This window comes from Sphaeramia orbicularis, chromosome 17 (assembly GCF_902148855.1).
Source record: "Sphaeramia orbicularis chromosome 17, fSphaOr1.1, whole genome shotgun sequence".
Taxonomy (NCBI): Eukaryota; Metazoa; Chordata; class Actinopteri; order Kurtiformes; family Apogonidae; genus Sphaeramia; species Sphaeramia orbicularis.
The window spans coordinates 14,345,973-14,368,717 of NC_043973.1; the positions used below are offsets into that span (position 1 = coordinate 14,345,973).

Consider the following 22,745-nt stretch of genomic DNA (forward strand, 5'->3'; position numbering starts at 1 on the left):
CGGATGTGACATGGTTGTTACAGATCCCATCATACTGATGCTCGGCAGCCATGTCACCGTTTCCACAAATGATCCCTGTGCAAAAACTAGCATCATAATTATTTATTGTATAGTTTATCATCATACTAAAGAGTAAATAACAATATAGAATTGTTATTTCTTTATTAAAATGCTTATTATTAGAAAACTGTTGATTTAAAAAGTGACGTGTGACATTCTTAATGTATGTATTGGCGTAACATAAGCAGGATGGATCAGCACCATACTCCATATTGCAACCTGTAAAAACAAAACGTGATATGTAGTATATAATCTTGTAAGAAAACTTGGGGAATCTAAAAGAATAGAATATTTTCTTTCAGGTAAATTCCGTTAAAATTTAACTTGGCCATTTGTGACATAAACATATAGCATTAATTGTGATGAAATTGGACATTTTTGACCTGAAAACATAGTTCATATGACCATCAGCATGTTGCAACAGAACTGAAATCCTGTAAATTTGCATAACTTGCATTTACCAACACAAAGTTCCTTTGGGGATTCACTTCTATTGATTTCTTATGCACAAAGACAGAAATAAGACCTCTAAGCAAATTTTAGCCGAAGTGAATCTGTTTTCTACTTAAGTGCCAGACACATGGAAAAAACACTTCAGCTGAGAATGCTTTTTTTTTTTTTTATTTAACTTTTTTTTTTTTTACATAAATTCACAATTAATTAGTGACAGGTGGGGTGCGAGATGTTTTCCTGGTGCATTTTTTACTATATTGCTTAAAATAACCTTCACACCCCGATTACAACCAATTAATTAAATGTGAATTGTTGCTGTGCAGCGCTCGTGAACCTTCAGGAACAAGCATTGTGTGTGCCAGTACTCTGGAGGTGTGGATCTCTGAAGAAAGGGGTTTGGACTTTTGAATTGAGTATTTTCAAAATGTAGCTTGCTCAAACCATTTTTCTAAGATCTCATACCTCACCTTTAATCTATTAGTACACATATTGGTAGCATATTGGCTCCTTATAAAGCGCTTATTCATATTTTATTCTGTATGGCCATATAACAATTGTGCATGCTTGTGTGCTAACATAAAGTTTGTGTTGGAGTCTGTTCTGTGTTCATTCTGTGTTCTGTCCTCATTTCTAACTTAACTTTTCTTGTTGGCTTACATCCATCCAACCAACAGCCCGTACACTGTCTGCTATGTAAAGGTACCAGTTCAGTAAATGCACCTTCAGAGTGTCTCCAGGATAGTAACAGTGTACAACATTAGCAGCTATTAGTAACTTAGTCATGGAACAACCAGGTCCCAGTAAAACACAAGGTTCATGGTGCATATTGAACACTTTTACCTCAATAACCTGCTTTTTACTATTTACCGAAGTAAGAAAATTGAATTAAAATCTTTATAATATGACAATCTCTCTGGTATTACCACCTTATAAGGAGCATATCATAGACTATATAGAAAAATACTGAGAGAATATGTCATGTCTCGTCAGATGTGTTAATTATGTTCATGTTTAGTGTTTCATGTCTCGTCTTTGGTTTTCAGTGTTTTGTCTTTGTTTCATTAGTCACTTTATGTTAAGTTAGAGTTTCACATTTTGTCCTGTCTTGCACTTCCTGTTTTATTTTGTACACATCTCTTCCCTCTTGTTTCAGACCCTGACTTCCTCCCTTTGTGTGTTTTCCCACCAGTGTGATTGTCAGCCCCACCCTTGGTTGTTGTCACCTGTGTTCCCCTACCTCATGTATAAAAAGTCCTGTCTCCCTTAGTCTTGTGCCAGTTTTTCTGATTCTGTCATTGGTTTCACGTCAAGCTGTCTACCAGGTTTTTCCATGTTCGTCAAGATTTATGCTTCAAGTTTTTCTGTTTTGTTAATCATAGACAATTGTTTGTAGTTTTTTTACATCCTCCTTGTGGGCGCCTTTTGTTAACCACTTTTTCATTATTAAATACTTTTGCTTAAATCTTCAGTTTTTTGTGAGTTGTGCATTTGAGTCCACCTCTTCGTGTGTCAAGGAGTTCTAACAGAATATCTATTGAATTTGCCATTCTGAAGCCAGGAGTTTGTATTTCAGTCATATTTGGGCAAAAGGGTGGAGCTACAGAAGTTTGGGCGAGATGGATGAGCTATTCCTCAACGCTAACTTACGAACATGGTAAAATGGTAAACTTCACCAATTGCTTGTGTAAGAAAATCATTCAGTGTTTAGAAAGTTTTGTTAAAATGACTCCTAGACAGAAATGATCAACTTAAAAATTATATAACACAATTTCTGTGAAAGTCTATGAGATCAAGGGATTTTTTTGGGATAAACATCTAGTGGTCATCAGGGGTATTACATTTAAATACATTCATAGATTTTTTTTCCACTGGACCATTCTTAGCAAAGCATATTAACACTTTCAGGTATGAATTACGAGAACGTAAATCAAGATTTTTTTCTTGAGTGACTTTATTCCTCTTTAGGAACTGAAAAAATGCCATTATTTTTTTATGAAGCTATTTTTCATGGAGTTGCAAAAATATCCGCTCAGCTGGAAACCATGCGTTTAATTTTTGAAGCCAAAAAACATGTATTTACTGTAAAACTATGAAAGAAAAACATTTTAATGCTGCTAATCTGATGTTTTCTCACATTTTTACATACTCTAATACTAGTCATTATTCACTTCATGGAGATAATATGCAAAAAAAAAAAAAAGTTAATTACAGTCTAATAACAATAAAATGGAACTGATTTACACTAAAACATGTTAGATCAGGTTTATAAAGAACAGCAAAGTTACAGTAATGTTATCAATTTTAGTGCATGGGATGATGCATGAGCATCCAATATGTTGGCTGATATGAAACTAAAACAACAAAACCCATGAATATACAAGAGAACAGCTGGAGAATAACTGTCCACTGTAGTGACCAGTATGCATGAAAGGGTTAAGAATGTATTTCATGTATAGCGATTTCTAGAGTCTCAGTGAGCAGTAATTACACTGGGTTACAAAAAAATGTTTTTTGCAAGTTGTCTAGGTTTTTTCAACTGAATTAGGACCATTTTGCACCGCTAAATCCAAAAATGACATCTGTTTTTCTCAATCAGGTCAGGTTTTTTTGCTAATTTGATTTTGAAAAATTTGATCTTCTCACAAAATATAATAATTAATACCAAAATAAGATTGGCAAGCACACTTTATGAAACTTGTGACTTGATTCCTGTTAGGTACAATGGTGTATTCAGCGCAGATGTAGCAGAATACATCAGGCTTATTTTTGCAAGATCTTCTAGTCGAAGCCATTTCATTCACCTGTAATATTAAAAAAAACATTAATCATAAATTGGCAAAAGTAAAATCTTCAGAACTCGTTTATTGCAAGAAATATGAAAGAATTTTGTATCATATGATGTGAAAATGCCCATAAATGTAAGCAAAAATGTTAAAAAGCCAATATGTAGCATAGTTCAGAAAGTTGACCTGATTGAGCAAAATTAATGTGATTTTTGGATTCAGCACACCAAAATTATCCTAAATCAGCTCAAAAAACTTAAACAATAAATTTGTTGTTGACCAGTGTTATTGAAGGAAAGCTCTTAGTTGTAGAATATGGTCATGCAGAACAAAGCATTAAATAGTTTACCATTATCAGTAATAAACAACTAGTCAATGTTGAATCTGTGTACCTTAATATGTCATTGTTACACATTTTTCATGTGCAGGTGTCTGCCCACAAGAAGAGATGACAGTAATTTTAGTACAGCTGCAGATGTAGTCCTCTTCCAGTGTTTTTTTTGTTGTTGTTGCTGTTAGGTAACCTAACAATGGGATTGATCCATTTTTCTTTTGACTAATTCACTGGACCAATTGAAAACAAAGGTTTCTGCAGGCATTTTTCTACTGTTCATTTTTCAAAGAAATGATGCTTTCACCAGATGCCTGGTTCTTGTTTCGTCTCGTGATCCAGCTCCTTGAGGTACAAAATCCAGAAATCTTGTTAGGCAACATTATTCCAAAATGTTCTAACAAAGTTAAGACAAGACAATTTACTTTATTATCCAGCGTTAACAGAGCATCCCCCAGGACTTTCCATAACAATCTATGGAAAGCTCCAGGACTCGGCAGAAACTCGTGAAGGACACCCAGGAACCACAAAAGAGTTATGAATAATCAGTGAAAAATGCTCACCAAAACCAGTGTTTATGAAGATACAAACTTCAAGAGCTGTGACACATCAGCTCAAAGACATGTATAACCGTGAGGCCTTTATGAAGTGCGTGTTTAATATTTCAAAGTTCTTTTTCACCCCACAGGGTTTATTGCAGCTCAGGGCGTGTTAGCCATGTCACAACTTACAAGCACACGTGGTTCTGTTTAAAGCAAACAAGGCATGGGAATACACACAATGCCTCAGTGTCACTCATGGTCCATAGAAAACAAACAGGCCCCAGATAACATTGAACAATGGACTGCCTATTCTGACTTCCAGGGAGTGAGTGTAATACTTTGTTTTGTTGTATTTCATCCTACTGAATCATAAACATGCTTACTTTTTCCTCCTGCTGCCTTCCAACTCTGTCTCTGACAAACAAAGGTTATTCATGTGAAGACAGGATGCTACCAAGAACCACTAAACCTCTGGGGACCCTTATTCTGATAAAAAAAAAAAAAAAAAACCTCTAAATTACTCTAGTTTGAGAGAAAAAATAAAACATTTTTAACTACTATTAATTTAGCCATCAGAGTGTCCACACTTGCTGAGTGGGAAAAAACATGACAGACAACAATTACTGCCCACGTATGGAGGACCATCAATCCTTAACGTTTCACATCATTGTATTTCTGTGGTTTAGGCCACATTCAATGCAGAGGAAATGAAAATGTTATACTTTATATTCTTTCTTTGTCCATTGATGTATTTTTTACCCTTTGACTGTACTTATTCTGATTTTTTTTTGTATCATATGGTCATATTGATTCAATTATTGAACACAATCCTCTTTATTTCACCATGTGGAACCAAATTTTAGATTTTTTTTTTGCTTTGGGTTTCTAAATTGAATTGTGGTTTTTCATGTTGCATATTATTTCTGGATAAAAATTAGGACTGAAATGTTTAAACAGTAACATGTATCTTATGTTCAAAAGCTCTATAATAGAGTGAAATGTATCGGTGAAAGTGCACGTTTATATACAACACTGTTTACCACATGAATCGTCAACCCTCCCTTGCCCCTGACATGAACGGTTAAAATATTAAAATCTGTAATCTGTATGTAAAGTTATGTAATCTGATCTAGTCTAGTCTAAGGCGGTGTGTTTACTGCAGCACTTTGTTTAGAATACCTATAGCAGGGGTGTCAAACTCATTTTCTTTCAGGGGCCACATTCAGTCTGATTTGATCTCCAGTAAACCAGTAAAATAATAACAGAATAACATATAAATAATGACAACTTCAAAATTTCATCTTTGTTTTAGTGTAAAGAAAAAAAAACAACATTAAATTATGAAAATACTTACTTTTCTAAACTATCCAAACAAAAAAGATGTGAATAACCTGAAAAAAACTGAAATTTCTTAAGAAAAATCAGTGCAATTTTAACAATATTCTGCCTCAACTTATCATTTCTACATGTGCATTATAGATCAGATCTACAAAGAAACTAAACACTGAGGAACTGGCAGAAAATAGTTCAAATTGTGCTTAATTTTCTTTAGACATTTCAAGTTGTTCATATTTGTTCAGGTTATTCACATTTTATTGTTACAGGAGAGTTTGTAAATGTAAATATATTCATAATTTAAGGTTATTTCTGTTGGGATTCTGTAAATTGGCTTACAGTCTGGTTTTGACCAACTCTATATATAAAGTGTCATGAGATAACTTTTGTTGTGATCTGGCGCTATATAAATAAAATTTTGATTGATTGATTGATTGAATTGATTGGTTTTCCCCTGTAAGTCGCTTTGGAAAGAAGCGTCTGCCAAATGCATAAATGTAAATGTTATTTTTGTACAAAAACAAAGACAAAAATTTGAAGTTAATTTAAGATTTTTTGCTTAATTCAAGATTTTTGCTAAATTTAAGATTTTTTTGGCTTAATTCAAGATATTTTTTACTTAACTGAAGATTTTTTTTCCTTAATTCAAGATTTTTTCCTTAATTCAAGCAAAATTGTTTTTCTTTGCTTAATTCAAGATTTTTTGATAAATTTGAGATTTTTTTTGCTTCATTCAAGATTTTTTCCTTAATTCAAGCTAATTTTTTTTTTCCTTAATTCAAGATTGTTTTGCTAAATTTAAGATTTTTTTTGCTTAATTCAAGATTTGTTGATAAATTTGAGATTTTTTTTGCTTAATTCAAGATTTTTCCCTTAATTCGAGCTTTTTTTTTTTTTTTTTGCTTAATTCAAGATTTTTTGCGAAATTTAAGATTTTTTTGCTCAATTCAACATTTTTTCCTTAATTCAAGCTACATTTTTTTTGCTTAATTCAAGATTTTTTGCTAAATTTAAGATTTTTTTTTGCTTCATTCAAGATTTTTTCCTTAATTCAAGCTAATTTTTTTTTTTTGCTTAATTCAAGATTGTTTTGCTAAATTTAAGATTTTTTTTTGCTTAATTCAAGATTTGTTGATAAATTTGAGATTTTTTTTGCTTAATTCAAGATTTTTCCCTTAATTCGAGCTTTTTTTTTTTCCTTAATTCAAGATTTTTTGCGAAATTTAAGATTTTTTTGCTCAATTCAACATTTTTTCCTTAATTCAAGCTACATTTTTTTTGCTTAATTCAAGATTTTTTGCTAAATTTAAGATTTTTTTGGCTTAATTTAACATTTTTTCCTTAATTCAAGTAATTTTTTTTTTTGCTTAATTCAATTCAAGACTGTAGAATTTTTGCACTTTACAATTTCATCCCATGGGCCGGATAGGAACCTTTGGCGGGCCGCATTTGGCCCCCGGGCCGCATGTTTGACACCCCTGACCTATGTCACAGAAGTATTCCTATTCTGTTCTCACTCATTCTCTGACCACTAATGTGTAGAAACAGATTCGCTGCCGTTACCTTAAGCTCTCGCTCCTGAAGGCCTTTGGCTGAATGAGCTTTGACGTGTTTGCGTAAAGAGCTGGGGTCAGTGTAGCGTTTGGTGCATCCGGGGATCTGACAGGCATACGGCTTCTGCAGATGAAGCATAGCAAGAACAGAAAAACTTCTAAGAAATAGCAAAGGGAACTGTTCAAATATCATCTCAAAAGCATGACATGAATTATTGCAATGAGTCATGGCACCATAGAGAGAGTGTTCTTTTTTTTTGGTTCATGTTAGGAAAACGTGAAACATTTTCGTCTATTAAACCGTGTTAGATGCTGGAAAACATGCTTGACAAGATGTAAAACATGGCATACAACGACAAAATCAATCCAGAAATACACACCAATGTTGTTTTTGCTGGAATGTTCAAATGTTTTAGGTCTTTTAGGGTCATGTTTTTCCAAACTGCGCTGTGTTTTACACTCTACACGTATCTAACATTTCCTTCTACCAAACAAACTACTACTAACGATATAAATCAGACCTAAACATTCACACATGATGGGGGTTTTACAGACACACAACATTTATGTGAAAAATAAATGGTGTTTACAAACAACAGTGGTCTTGTATATTATAGACACAAACATTTAGGATGAGGATTATGTCAACATCTTACATAATGGACTCTGCAGCTGAGAAAAGACCATATTTACCTTTTATCTGCCGGCTTAAGAAAAAGTGAACAAGAAGAAGTGAAAAGAAAAGTTAAAATGAACAACTTTGTGTGCCAATATTAAACTGTAAATCTGCATCTGAAATCAAAGAAGGCACTTTTTTGGCATAAAGTGGGTGACTGCACAATATAGAAGCTGTCTATACTGCCTGATCGCAATCAAAATGTACAAGTATATTTGCAGAAGTTATTAATCAGTATTGCAAAAAGATCCCCCCAAAACCATTCCCAAAATGTTTCTGTGGCCATCTTATTAGTAGATCTTGCAATCCTCCAAATTTGAAGAAAATCGGATAAAAACTGATAAAATGGCGACCCAATGAGCGTGAAAACGTGCACAATTTTATTGTTACAAGAGAGCAAAATTATTGTACATAATGTTTTGTAACAATAAATAATTACTACTCAACTCCTGTGTCTTTTTTATTACAAAATACACAAATCACATTGCTTTTCATTTACTGATCATTTTTGTTGAACAATTCTTCTTTTCAATATTAAGACAATCAACCATTTTGTTCTGAAAACCCTTCTTTTACAGCCCTTTAATTGTAATAATAGAATGGGAACCTGTTATTTAAGTATTATTATGACTAAATATGCACAACTAGACAGATTTTGGTCTGCTCCCTGGCTGCAGAAAATTTGGGAACAATGTGGGAAACGGATGTTTACGTCGAACCGCATGTTTTCAATGGCGCGTTGTTCACCAAAATTCATGTAGTGTCCGTACACCAATATACTTCCATCAATAATATGGCGTATATGCCTTATAGATATATTGTTATAACTTGTTCACACATGTTTATTTCCTCCTGTACCAAGAAGACTTAGTTACAGATCTAACACAGATGCAACCATGTGATAAGCCAGATTTCCATTCCAATCTTGTAGAGTCCGTACACCAAGTAGTGTCCGTACACCATATTCAAAATATGTGGGTCTAATGTTATTGTTTCTGTCAATATATGGAATTTTTCAGCACGCATGCTTTGGACACGACATCTGTGCAATAAAAAATGCATGATTATCCTGAGTGCTGAAACATTTGTATATCTTTGTAGGAATTAAATATGGAGGCTATAGGCTGTAGTGTCCGTACACCCAATAATTTCTGATTTGACAGGGGTACAAGCCTGCGAAATTTTTAGTAGACACCATAATACAAAAATATTTTGGACTTTAAGAGAGAAATATCAGACAAATAAAATGGCCTGTCTGATTTTTGATAGAGTATTATTATTTTTTATCTATCTGTGCACCTTTCCTGTTACCCTTGATTGTGATCAGGCCGATAATAAAATATGTCTGTAACCCAATAAATTACATCCACTAGAAATCATAATACTGTAATGAAGCCAAACATGAGTATGTGTAAAATGAGTATCATTGTTGGACTAAAAAGTGACAACAGCATCTGGAAAAGTTGCTAAATTTTGTTCTTGAATTAATAAAATAAAGAGTTTACAAATACTTTGATAATTACTCTTTGTCTGTCATAACAAACATCTTAATATTTTAGACTCTTAAAGGACTAATTCATTACTTAAGAAGATAAATAAAAGTGGTTAGTTCTCGTCCCACTTTGAAGATAGCAGAAAAACATTAAATATGTGTAAAATTAATCCATTAGGTTAAAAATAATATTTTGCTGAATATGTGTCAAACACATACTGGTGCTGACATAAGAACAAGGTTCCTCTAGATAACCAACACGCAAGTGGAAATGTGGAAATATCTTGTTCTTTTGAAACTGTTTTCTGGCCAATGTTCCCCAGGAAGCGAACTCACAGCCTCTTGAGGATGAAGAATAAATGAAACGCTAAACTCTACTGTCATTTTAATCTGAGACGTTTCAGAGTGACTGCATGTCAATTGCTCCTGCCAACAGTTTAAGTTAGGACATAAATTAATGAACACACATGTCAGCGTCCAATTATCACAAATATTATGAAATACGTAAATCCACAGGGCTCGAACAAACAAAGCTTTTCTGTGTGATGTTGCAACTTGAGATGTTAGCACTGAAATGCTTTAACCAGCCAGCGACAAAGAAGTCCCGAGGCTGAACAGAAAACAATAGAAATTGTGTTTCATGCGTTGTTTTGATTGGCCACTCATCATTCTGATCCATCTTGCAATTTGGGCTCACATTTTCCCCCATTCATTACTGTGCTCTAAACAAATCAGAAATGCATGGACGTAAAAGAAATCTAGTAAGAGCTGTTGTAATTTGGTTATAAGTCCAAAACTTATCAAAGTTTTCAACTAATTTGAGTTGCAGCTTTGAGATACTTCTGCAAAATACTGACTTGATTTGAGAACAAGTCCACGTTAACACACTGTATCTTATAACCAGTCAAACAACACAACATGTTTAGTAAAACATAAGTAAGTTGTATTGACAGGGGTCTTTTCTTGGATGGTTGTTATATTATATTCAGCAATTATTTACATTCAGACAGTTCTCCACTGGGCCTCTCTGATGGCGCCAGATGTGTCTGATTCTTGATTTGTGACGCAACTGTAAAGCCGCTATTAGCCAGCATGAAACCACAAAAAGGAGAAAATAACTTTCTCCTCTTGTTTTAATAACACCGGAGTGCAACATACAGCTCCATCTCGTCCATGTAATAGGAGATCTGATTTGGTGGATTGCACCGAAATCCTCCTTACTTGTCAGCAGGAGTAAAAATAACTGTGGTTTTCAGAAAATGTCCACAGCAGGTATGTAGTTTCACAATCCTTCAGACAGTATATCACACAAGTATGCATAAAGAAGGGGGTTGAGGGTTTTTTTTTTTTTGGGGGGGGGGGGGGGGGGGGGGGGGGTAGCGAAGGTGCTTTAAATTAAAATGAATTTATGCATGCTAAGTATTTCACACATTCCACTTACCAAGCATATGCTGTACTTCATCATAAAGAAATGTGTGAGTGTTAAGGAAGAACTGCTCTTTTTTTAAAGCCTACAGATGGATTGATACGACTACTGCGTACAAAGCGTGTATATTATCAGTTTATCCAGTATAATTGACATAGAGTCTTGTGTCATTACATCCACAAAATGGAATTAAGTTCACTAAGTCCAGTCTGTAAGTACATCATCGTGTGTTGCTGAATTTAATGGACTGTATGCACAGCCTCACTAATTCCTGAACTTCAGGTGGATCCTTTATTTCCTGTCTTTCATTATTGGACACATTGATTAATCCAGGTGTGTCTGCTACTTCTTGTTGTGACTACTGATTAATTAGGCACACCTGGATTAATATATATATATATATATATATATATATATATATATATATATATATATATATATATATATATATATATAATTTAAAAATAAAAATTATTTCTTTTTTTTAATATATGCCTGTGTTTTATTATGTTGTACATAGTCACATAGTGTGCGTTGCTGGCAGAGACTACCTATAATTTCATTGCACAACCTGTGTAATGACAATAACAGGCCTCCTCCTTGCCCGTTTTTAAATCTCCTCTTAAAACCCACCTTGGCCTTTTAACACTTGTGCAATGTTGACATTTTGTTTCTGTTTTTATATTTGAACTTTTTTTGTTTAATTTTATTTAATTTTAATGTTTTTAATGCTTTTATTAATTTGTATTGGGCTTTTATTCTTCTGTACAGCACTTTGGTCCACTGTGTTTGTTTTAAAGTGCTTTATAAATAAAGTTGGATTGGATTGGAATAAAGTCTATTCTATTCTATTCTATTCTATTCTATTCTATTCTATTCTATTCTACTCTAGTTCTGTTTTCACATTTTTCTAGTGGCTGAAGTCACAAACCAAGAGACAAGTTCTTGATAGATGTATTTGTTTTTCTTTGGACCATGTACTAAGTGTTTTGATGATCCTTAAAATAATTCCTGCATTAATACGTTAGCACTAATAATCTTTAGTGCTATGTGTTTATGTTTAAATCAGACTTACAAAGCTTCTCTTTCCTGAACAAAACCTATATTTATCCTGGCAACTTCACTGTAGTTGTGGTTAATGAATTTCCACTAAAAACTGACAAACGATTTGCACAAATGTCTGATGAAATCCTTCATCATTAAGTCGCCATCATCATCCATCATTCTTTGCAATCCTACAGCTCTGCCTTTTTGTCCAAATATAGTCACTTCAGCATGTTCATCATGGAATCTCTGTCCACTTCTCATAAACAATCTAAATAACTTACTATAGAAACACATAAAACATAATAAAACAATCAGGGCATAGACATGGCTTTATAATCTGATGCTTGTTGCTGAGATGTAATTAGCATCTTATTCTTATAAAAAGAGTACATACTGTAGATGTACTCCAATTATAATGTGACACTGTCTTTGAAAACATGAATGGGAATTTTACTTCCTGTAATCCCTAAATCACTGGTATTGTATCCGAGTACCTGCAATACTTCTCACGTCTCATCTCATTACAAATTTTCAAGTAAAGATATTCTCATTGAAGCTTATTCTGATCAACTGTTGTCATTTCTTTTATGTGTGTTTTTTTAATTTAAACATTGAAGTAGAGGTGTCTACAAACAGAATAACTATATGAAATGTGCTGCTTTCAGGTGATTTTGAAGTGTTCAGTTCAGTGTGGTAGGTATAATTGAGTCATGTCCACTGACTGTGTCCAGATGTGTGCGCTGGTGTTTGGCCCGGTCGCTGGAGTTGCTGAAGGCCTTCAGGCAGCCGGGATGCTGGCAGATGTATGGCTTCTCTCCTGTGTGGCTCCTCAGGTGTATCTTCAGGTTCTCCAGACGTGAAAATGCTTTGGAGCAGCCCTCAAACTGATAAGGACAATAAAAACAGCTTTTACTACAACATGACACTTGGACCGTGAAAAATACTGATATATCAATATGACATGTAATAATAAATTTTCTTCAGTAGAAAGGCTTGGATGGAAACATTCTTTGGTGATTCTGAACTATTTCCACATGACACAAGTTCAATACAGGTTCAGGGCAAAGATTTTACAGCATTTGGCGAACACTTTGGCTAAAAAAGTTTATTGTTTGATCTCCAACTCACAATGACAATAAAAGAACAGCTACCTTTAACCCTCAAACACCCACCGGACACCTGCGACTAAAAGCATCTACTGATCTTAAATATTCAATAACTTTTGAACCTCTACTTCAATACATGTAAATAATCCAGGCAAAATTTACTTTCTCAGCTTTACTTTGTCATTAGACATGACCACATTTGGACATTCAGAGGCTCCATCTACAGGGTGGGGAAGCAAAATTTACAATGAACATTTAGTTGTTTTTTCTCAGCAGGCACTACATCAATTGTTTTGAAACCAAACATATATTGATGTCATAATCATACCTAACACTATTATCCATACCTTTTCAGAAACTTTTGCCCATATGAGTAATCAGGAAAGCAAACGTCAAAGAGTGTGTGATTTGCTGAATGCACTCGTCACACCAAAGGAGATTTCAAAAATAGTTGGAGTGTCCATAAAGACTGTTTATAATGTAAAGAAGAGAATGACTATGAGCAAAACTATTACGAGAAAGTCTGGAAGATACTATTAAAGAAGAATGGGAGAAGTTGTCACCCGAATATTTGAGGAACACTTGCGCAAGTTTCAGGAAGCGTGTGAAGGCAGTTATTGAGAAAGAAGGAGGACACATAGAATAAAAACATTTTCTATTATGTACATTTTCTTGTGGCAAATAAACTGTCATGACTTTCAATAAACTAATTGGTCATACACTGTCTTTCAATCCCTGCCTCAAAATATTGTAAATTTTGCTTCCCCACCCTGTATATCTGTAAGTTATAACGTACATGTGTAAATGATAAACTGAGGCAGAATATTGTTAAAATTACACATTTTTTTCAGTTTGTTCATATTATTCACATTGTTTGAAAGGATAGTTTGTAGATGCAAACATTTTCATAATGTAATTTTACTTTTTCACTCTAAAACAGAGAGAAAAATTTGGAGTTGACATTATTTATATATTATTATATTATAATTTTACTGGTTGGGCCCATTTCAGATCAAATTTAGCTGAATGTGGCCCCTGGACTAAAATGAGTTTGACATCCCTGATCTATATTATAAAAGCCAGGTGGCCTCTGTGTGCGTGCATGTGTGTGAGTGTCCGGGGATTCACACAAACTCCGGAAAGAGCTGACTGCTACAGTTTGGCATGTTTATGTATTTTTGGTCAAGGAACAGACTAGCAAACACAGCAAGCTGATATGACCAATATTTTGGGAGTTATTAGTAATTTTGGAATACTATAGTCTTACAATCATGTTGCTATGGCCAGAACGCTTTGGCAGTGACTGCTGGACAAATGCGGTACAGCATGGACAAATACACAACAGCCTAAAAACTACCACATCTAGTGCTAGTAGTGAACATAAAACCCATGTAGTTTGACCAATTACAGTGAAGAGCGTAGTAAATGATTTATTTTGCTGTGAAGGTCAGTTTTGCTTCAGTTTTCTGTATTTTGATATAATAACCTTAGAAATTTACTCAGAGCTTTTATTAACATTATTCCTGAATTAAAATGTAGGAAAACTGATTCTCACTGAACAGTGCAAAATGTAGAGGATAATAGACCCATATTATTTAAATGAAATGACAAAAAAAAAAAAATGCTATTAGCTTGTTCTCATGTATGTGTACATGCACAGACTTGATAATGACAATGAAGTTATTAGTGACATAACTATTGTTATGTGAAGTGGAGTGGATGGCAATATTTGGACACACTGCAAATATCTAAATCTTACCAAGTGTATAATTTTCATTTCTAGTCAAAATATGTCATCACACTTAAAATAAGGCATAATCACCTAAAGAGTAACTCATAAGTGAGATATAAAAACTTATTTTTAGACAACAAATCTTGAAAATCTTATTTCAAGAAATCTTACCAAGATAATTTTCACTTGTTCCATTGGCAGATTTTTTTTTTTTTTGCTTGAATTAAGCAAAAAAAAATCTTGAATTAAGTAAAAAAAAATCTGCCAATGGAACAAATAAAAATTATCTTGGTAAGACTTCTTGAAATAAAATTTTCAAGATCTATTGTTCAAAAATAAGTTCTTATATCTCACTTACGAGTTACTCTTTAAGTGATTATGTCTTATTTTAAGTGTGATGAGATATTTTGACCAGAAATGAGAAAAATAGACTTGATAAGATTTAGATTTTTGCAGTGCAGTAAGATGCTGATTTGTCCTTAAAATTAGCAATGAATATACTTTACATGGTAATAATATCTGATTAAGGTACACTATGTAAATATAGGATGTCTATTGTACTGTGGTAATACTCATAATTTGTGGAGAAATTCAAATAAGGAAAATAAAACTAAACTTTTTCCCATTTTTTTCTTCAGAACCAGTCCCATTTCTGTCTCTGTGTGGGTTTTATCTTCACAAATCGACCAATACATAATCTACACAGTAACAACAAGTCTGAATTACACTGCAACTCACCAGAGGTAATCAACACATGACAATTTGCATCTTCCAACGCGAATCCAATGGAAAATAATATGATGACAGGTATTGTTCTTTACAAAAACACTAATTTGAAACAAAAGCACAAACACACAGTGTGGTGAGTTCTGGTAATAGTGTTTCTGCCAGACCAAAGCCAGAAAAACTTCCACAGGCGGGCAGTCACAATGGACACTGCAGGACACAAACCAAAGATCTGTAACTCTACAGAAACAGTGTCACATTTAATCTGAATTTCACAGACTGTAATTGGAAAAGTTTGTTTTAGACTTTCGGTGGCATTAGAGGAACATTCAGAGTTTGTTTGGTTTCTCTTTCAAACTAAACCATGAGCCTAAGAGTTATGTAATCAATGACAAAGAGCAAGAAGTGTAAAATAAGGTTTAGGAGGAGCTATTAACTCCCATGATGCAATCCTTTTTATATTAAAAATTATAATCAACTTGACATCTTTTTTTTTTAGTTCATCAAAAGGAAATCTAAAGTGTTTTCCCACATAATTAGTATAATGTTTGACATCCCAGTCTGTATGAGGTCTTGCTAATGAGTCAGTAAATGTCACCTCATTTGCTTTAATAAGTCTACATGAAATACTCCATCATGGTGATTAATTAAAGTAGGAATGAAATATTCATATATATGCAGGAGGAATCCAAAAGTACAACACATAAAATACTGTTGATAGATTTTTCTGCTTTATGTGGATTGATCTTCAAGGACAAACTAACCATGTCATTTATCTGAAATGAAGGAAAAACTTAATGTACAATGAGTCTCAGTATAGGTTACTCCATAATTGCTGTGATAAAAGCTTAAAAAAAGAAGAGAAAAAAATCAAACTGTGAAAAAAAAAAAAAAAAAAAAAAAAAAAAAAATATATATATATATATATATATATATATATATATATATATATATGTATGTATATATGTATATATATATATATATATATATATATATATATATATATATATATATATATATATACATACACACAGGGTGGGGAAGCAAAATTTACAATGAACATTTAGTTGTTTTTTCTCAGCAGGCACTATGTCAATTGTTTTGAAACCAAACATATATTGATGTCATAATCATACCTAACACTATTATCCATACCTTTTCAGAAACTTTTGCCCATATGAGTAATCAGGAAAGCAAACGTCAAAGAGTGTGTGATTTGCTGAATGCACTCGTCACACCAAAGGAGATTTCAAAAATAGTTGGAGTGTCCATAAAGACTGTTTATAATGTAAAGAAGAGAATGACTATGAGCAAAACTATTACGAGAAAGTCTGGAAGATACAATTAAAGAAGAATGGGAGAAGTTGTCACCTGAATATTTGAGGAACACTTGCGTAAGTTTCAGGAAGCGTGTGAAGGCAGTTATTGAGAAAGAAGGAGGACACATAGAATAAAACATTTTCTATTATGTCAATTTTCTTGTGGCAAATAAATTCTCATGACTTTTAATAAACTAATTGGTCATACACTGTCTTTCAATCCCTGCCTCAAAATATAGTAAATTTTGCTTCCCCACCCTATATATATATATATATATATATATATATATATAGGGTGGGGAAGCAATATATATATATATATATATATATATATATATATATATATATATATATATATATATATGTATATATATATATATATATATATATATATATATATATATATATATATATATATATATATATATATATATATATATGCTACCAGTCAAAAGTTTTAGAACACCCCAATTTTTTCAGTTTTGTATTGAAATTCAAGGAGTTCAAGTTCAAGGAACAGCTTGAAATGATACAAAGGTAAGGGGTGAACTGCCAGAGGTAAAAAAAAAAAACAAAACAAACAAAAAAAAAAGGTAAGGTTAAACTGAAAAATAATGTACATTTCAGAATTATACAAAAAGGCGAGCAAGAAATGGGTTAACAACTTTGAGCAGTTCTGCAGCAATGGAGGTTGATCAAGCCTCGAAAGTTGATGCTACCAATTCCTACAGGTGTCCCAACGTTTCTGAATTACTTACACCCCCCCCTGTCTGCATAACAGTAGTGTTGGAACACATTTTGGCACCATACCGTTGTAAGCATTATTTGAACAGTACTGTACTGCAGAAAGTACATAGTAGAAATTTTAGCAGAGCTTTATTTAAGTTCTATATTACAGTTTATTTCTTTATCCTGAATGACAGCATGAATTATGTTCTCTTTTTAAGACACTGTTACTAAAAGAATAATGTTTCATTTATTTTTATATATACAGAGAATAATGGGGATATAATACATATTATTATAAACTCAAGCACACATAACATTGATCTTCAGCCTGTCTGTCTCACATTATGAACTCACATGTTTTTTCATGCAGTTCAAATGTAATAGCTGTAATTTTGTAGTTTGAGAATAGCTTAAAATAAGCGCAATTTGTCATGTTATAGGGTAATATTTCAGTTTTCCAGTGTTTTTCTTCATCATGTGACAACATTATGCATTTTCGTCAACAAGACCAATGGATCATTTCTCACCGGGGGCTGCAAAGTTATTGGTTTCTAATTTCAATATAAATTGTTAAGTTGGAGTGAGTGGAACTGAGTCAACTAACATTACTTTCTTTGCAGCTTGGACATTACCCAGACACATTAAAACACTGTGTTTTTAAATTGCTGTGACCTCAACTAAATTTTGCTCTTTAAAAATTGCACTTTAAAAAACTGTCTAACTTTTCTGTTATTTCTTTATTACTGTTTGTTTTAATCTATTGATATTAGTTGTCTGTAAAACCTGTTTTCTTTCATGACGTGCGCTGCTGACCTCTTGGCCAGGTCGCCATTGTAAAAGAGATCTCAATCTCAGTGGGACTCGATCTGCTTGAATAAAAGTCTATTAAATAAAAAAAACAAAAAAAAAAAAAAAAAAACAGACCAATGGAAATAACAGAGCTAATAATGTGTTTGCAGCAGCAGGACAGTGAATGTTAATGCAGCGATGAAGAAACATGTTGTCCAGTGCAACTCTAATTCACTCACATGTTGAGAGTTTCTAAAGAGCACTACAATACAGGAGAATATTTGTGTCATGATCATAGATGCTGTCTGTTCATATGTGATGTCTGTTCACATCCCTGTCTGTGATTCTGTGCTGATGTATTATGTGTGATTATATTGTATGTGCTGCTTTTGTATGTGTGGATTACATGTGCTGTTTCTGTGTGATTGTACTGATGCTTCACTGTTCTCTAATCTCTTTTCTATCTATATTAATTTATCTTGTCTCTTAGCGGTCTTAACTCTCTCTTTTTAATTATTGTGCTGTAATATATTGTTTTTTAAGGTGCCTATTGTCATCAGGCTGTGAACTACTGCAGGATATTAGTCATGTTGGTTAAAGCTGCCCCTTTTTACTGTTAATAGTCACTTTTCCATTGACCCTCAAATTGCGAAAATATAACTTGTGCATAAAAATTGACCTAATGGAAAGAAGACAAGTTCACCAAAAGTCAAATTTTTCGATTAAAAGTTTTTGCGCTGGCAAGAGGTGGTTTTTTGGGCATAGCGCAAATGGTATATCATGCAAAACTGCAATGGAAAGACCTTTTTTCGCAACTAGTCAGGTGAATTAAAAAAACAGATGTTGACGTACGTTACAACAAGCAAAGACGAAGAAGAAACATGTCGCGGTATGTGTGGACACACCAGGAAACCCAATCATTTTTTAATTTAGTACGAGATAGAGGGGTGATATATCCTACTATGTAATGCACGTTCTGTGTCCGATCGATCGATGTTTCAGCACAGGAGGGCGTTTGTACGGATTTTCCTCAGTCTTCACAGGCCCGATCGCCGCCAAACTCGCCAAATGAACAGAAACATTACTTGACTATCCACTAGGCACAATTTTATGTCCATATTCAAATGTTGTGAGGTGTATGCTGGGCGATTTTAGCCTCTCTCTACTATGAATTCTTCATTCCTGCCGCCATACTCCATTTTCGGAAGTGGTTATGCTGCTGTTCATGAAATTTCTACTGCTAGCAGACGATGCTGCAATGTGAAGACTGCAGTTCACTACCGCTGTATGAATTTAATCATGCTTGACAGGCCAAACAAATACATACTCTTCCCTTCATGCCTCACACGTTGGCTCAAATTATTACCTGCACAATGCATGATTAAATGGTAGTTTACAAATGGATAGTGGTGGCAGACAAGTTCTACTTACTATGCTATCGTACAATGGCACCACAGGTACAATGCTGCTAGTAATAATAATGAATATATCTGTAAATTAACATGATATTTATGTTTGTCGCCATGTTTATGGAATAACTTCTCGAGTCATCCCGCGATAATAAATAAACCAATCATCGCATTTGTGATTTAATGGAAAAACCGACATTACGCACTTCTGCTTTTTTCAACATTTAGTAAATATCGGTAAAGTTTTGCGCAGATGTCCAATGGAAAAGCAACTATTGATACAGTAATTTAATTGGGATTGTACATGATACAATAAACTAATAAACAAACAAATAAACAAATAAGTGCTATAATACAGGAGAACAGGGGTGTTTTGAATCCGAAATGTTGCTGTGACGTGACATGAAGAGGAGCAAAAAAAGGAATCATCAAAAACTATATGACTACATCTCTTTAACTCTCAGAAAACATCGTGGAGGATGTATTCAGACCTTTCCTTATATAACTAGAAGCATTCAGAGAGCCCAGACCTCCGCCAAGGCTGATCAGTGGCCCCCCCCCGTGGGCCCCCCCCACCCCCGATCACCACCAAAATGTAATCATTTCTTCCTTATCCCATTTCCAACAAACCCTGAAAATTTCATCCAAATCTGTCCATAACTTTTTGAGTTATGTTGCACACTAACGATCAGTGGCCCCCCCCTCGTGGGCCCCCCCACCCCCGATCACCACCAAAATTTTATCATTTCTTCCTCATCCCATTTCCAACAAACCCTGAAAATTTCATCAAAATCTGTCCATAACTTTTTGAGTTATGTTGCACACTAACGGACAGACAAACAAACAAACAGACAGACAAACAAGCAAACCCTGGCAAAAACATAACCCCCTTGGCGGAGGTAATAAAAATATAGCTATACAGTGTAAAAAAAAAATACTGTTACAAATAAAAATACCAGAGTTAAAAATGCAAAATGACCAGATTCAGAATGTTATTGATGCAAAAATAAAAGGTTCAATGTATTCTATGAAAAGTTCTCATTAGAACCAGGGTTTGTTTTGTCTGTTCTGGGCTTTTTAGTTAACCCTCCGGTATCCCGTCCAGCAAGGCCCTTACTAAGCACCAAGTGTGCCTTTTTGGCACACTTGTGGAATAATGTCAAAAAAATTTTCATACAGTTTGTTTTTAATTTTTTTACACTTTTTTTCTATTTCATCAACTTGAGCCATAAATAAAAATACCAAATACTCAATAATAGTCACATTTTTTAACCCTTTAAATGCCGTGTTTGTAATGTAAACAAACCATTTTTTTTTTTTGGATGCAAAAAACACAAATTTTTTTTTTTTTTTTTCAATACACTACGCAAAAAGTAGATCACATATTATTTGATTTTTGCAGTCTGGCGTACGTCAATGATTAACTCCAACATCGATTAATTTGCATTATTATTTTTGGCGTTAGGTCAAAAGTTAAAAAATACTAGCATCTGTCACCAAGTGTGCCAAAAAAGGCACACCTATAAATTAAATTATTAAATATTATATACTGATTTATTTTTCTGCTCTAATTTGATTTTATTTTTGTAAATCAAGGTCAATCCTAATCATACATATCAAACGGAAGAAACAGTGTGTTTTAGGCACACTTGGGAGACAGATGCTAGTCTTGTAATTTTCTTTTGTTTACAATGTGCAAATTTTAGTTGGTGGCCAGAATTTTAAAGATCATGCAAAAATGAACAACTTTTGAATTCTAACCTTATTTAAATTGTGAAAAATAATATGAAGTTTTTTAAAAAGAAGAGCAAAGTGTGCCTAAAAGGCGCACCCGGATACTGGAGGGTTAAGGAGACATTAACTCTGTTCCACACTTAGACATAGTAGGTGACTGAAAGTGATGCAGCTTTACGCTACATGCCACCTGTTATAAATCTAAAGAAGAATAAGTCCTTTCTGAGCTCCTGTACAAACATGTTGGTGGGTTAAAACACCTTGGATTTTTCAGCCTTTGATAAACACAAAATATTAGTCACTACAGGATCAGTTAATGGCTGGTTTTGTCCTTCTCAGTATATATTTGTTGACTTTGAAAAAAACTCATAATATGTCCAACTTTATCCTTTAAATCCACATATAAATATCATTACAGCATTATAAATCATGCACCACTGCACATTTAAAAACACTTTAGGAGCTGGTGTTTACTGCCTGAATAACACCTGTCTAATCTGAGGCTCAACATTATGAGCTGGTAAATAAGACTGAACTCATTAACAAACACTGACTACATTCATGTGAGACATTCATTTTTCCATTGCTGCAGCAGGAATGACTTCATTTACATGTTTTGGCTCGAGTGCTTTACGAAAATGAAAATCCACATCATGACATAGCTGGAGAGTGACTAATGACTATTTCGAGTTTGTGTTGATTTAATCTTATTAATCTGTTTGCGAGTGACTCCCTGCAGTAATACATTTACAAGCTGGCAACAGATTAGGTCATCTCAATGGACTAATTCAGTTAAGTGGGAAGCGTGTCTCTGAATGTAAATTTCTGAATGAATTATTAGTCGGAGTCCCAGGTTGATGACAGCAACAAAGACGCTAGGGAATTTTGGAGAGAGTTACTCACATTCAGGGACAGGGATCTGGCACCAGATTCAAGGTCAACATGGGACAGATGTGTTCAAGTGGCAATAGTCGCGTGTCAGAAAGTGACTCATGACAGAACTAATGCAGGGTGACGATGTGTTGGGGCTCAAAGGCCACTGTTGTGATGGTTAAACCTCACAGACTCTTCTTTGACTCATTGTGGCCTTGCTTTGACTCTAATGAATGTGTGTGTGTTGACGTTTTCTCAAGTAAAACTCTTGTGAATTTTAAAGTCTACAGTTTTCATGGTTCATAGAGAAGCTTTTTTTTTTTTTTTTTTTGCTGATTAATCCTTTCACTGGCATTTCAAGGAAAAATTACACATATTTGCCTCTCAAATGTGTAAATTTGTCCAATTTTCTCACAGTTTTTGTCTTTAACAAGTAACATCTGGACTGGGATTCTCTGGCAATGACACTTTAGAAGATGAGAAGCTCTTTAAACATCTAACCCTTTCATGCATGAATTATGAGAACCTTAATCAAGATTTTTTTCCTAAGTGTTTTCCTTCCTCTTTAGACATTAAAAAAACAATGCGATTGAAAAAAATTTTATGAACCTATTTTTCATGGAATTGCAA

General features: G+C 33.7%; 1 protein-coding gene across 1 annotated transcript in view; it reads right to left on the reverse strand.

Annotated features, from left to right (window-relative positions):
* Nucleotides 1-22,745, reverse strand: part of LOC115438004 (zinc finger protein GLIS1-like) — a 65,358-nt gene that overhangs the window by 15,316 nt on the left and 27,297 nt on the right. The window contains exons 3-4 of the mRNA XM_030161435.1: nt 12,421-12,582; nt 7,068-7,181 (exon numbers count right to left, since the gene is read on the reverse strand). Of these exons, the coding sequence (XP_030017295.1) occupies nt 7,068-7,181; nt 12,421-12,582 (276 nt within the window). The remainder of the gene's footprint in view (nt 1-7,067; nt 7,182-12,420; nt 12,583-22,745) is intronic.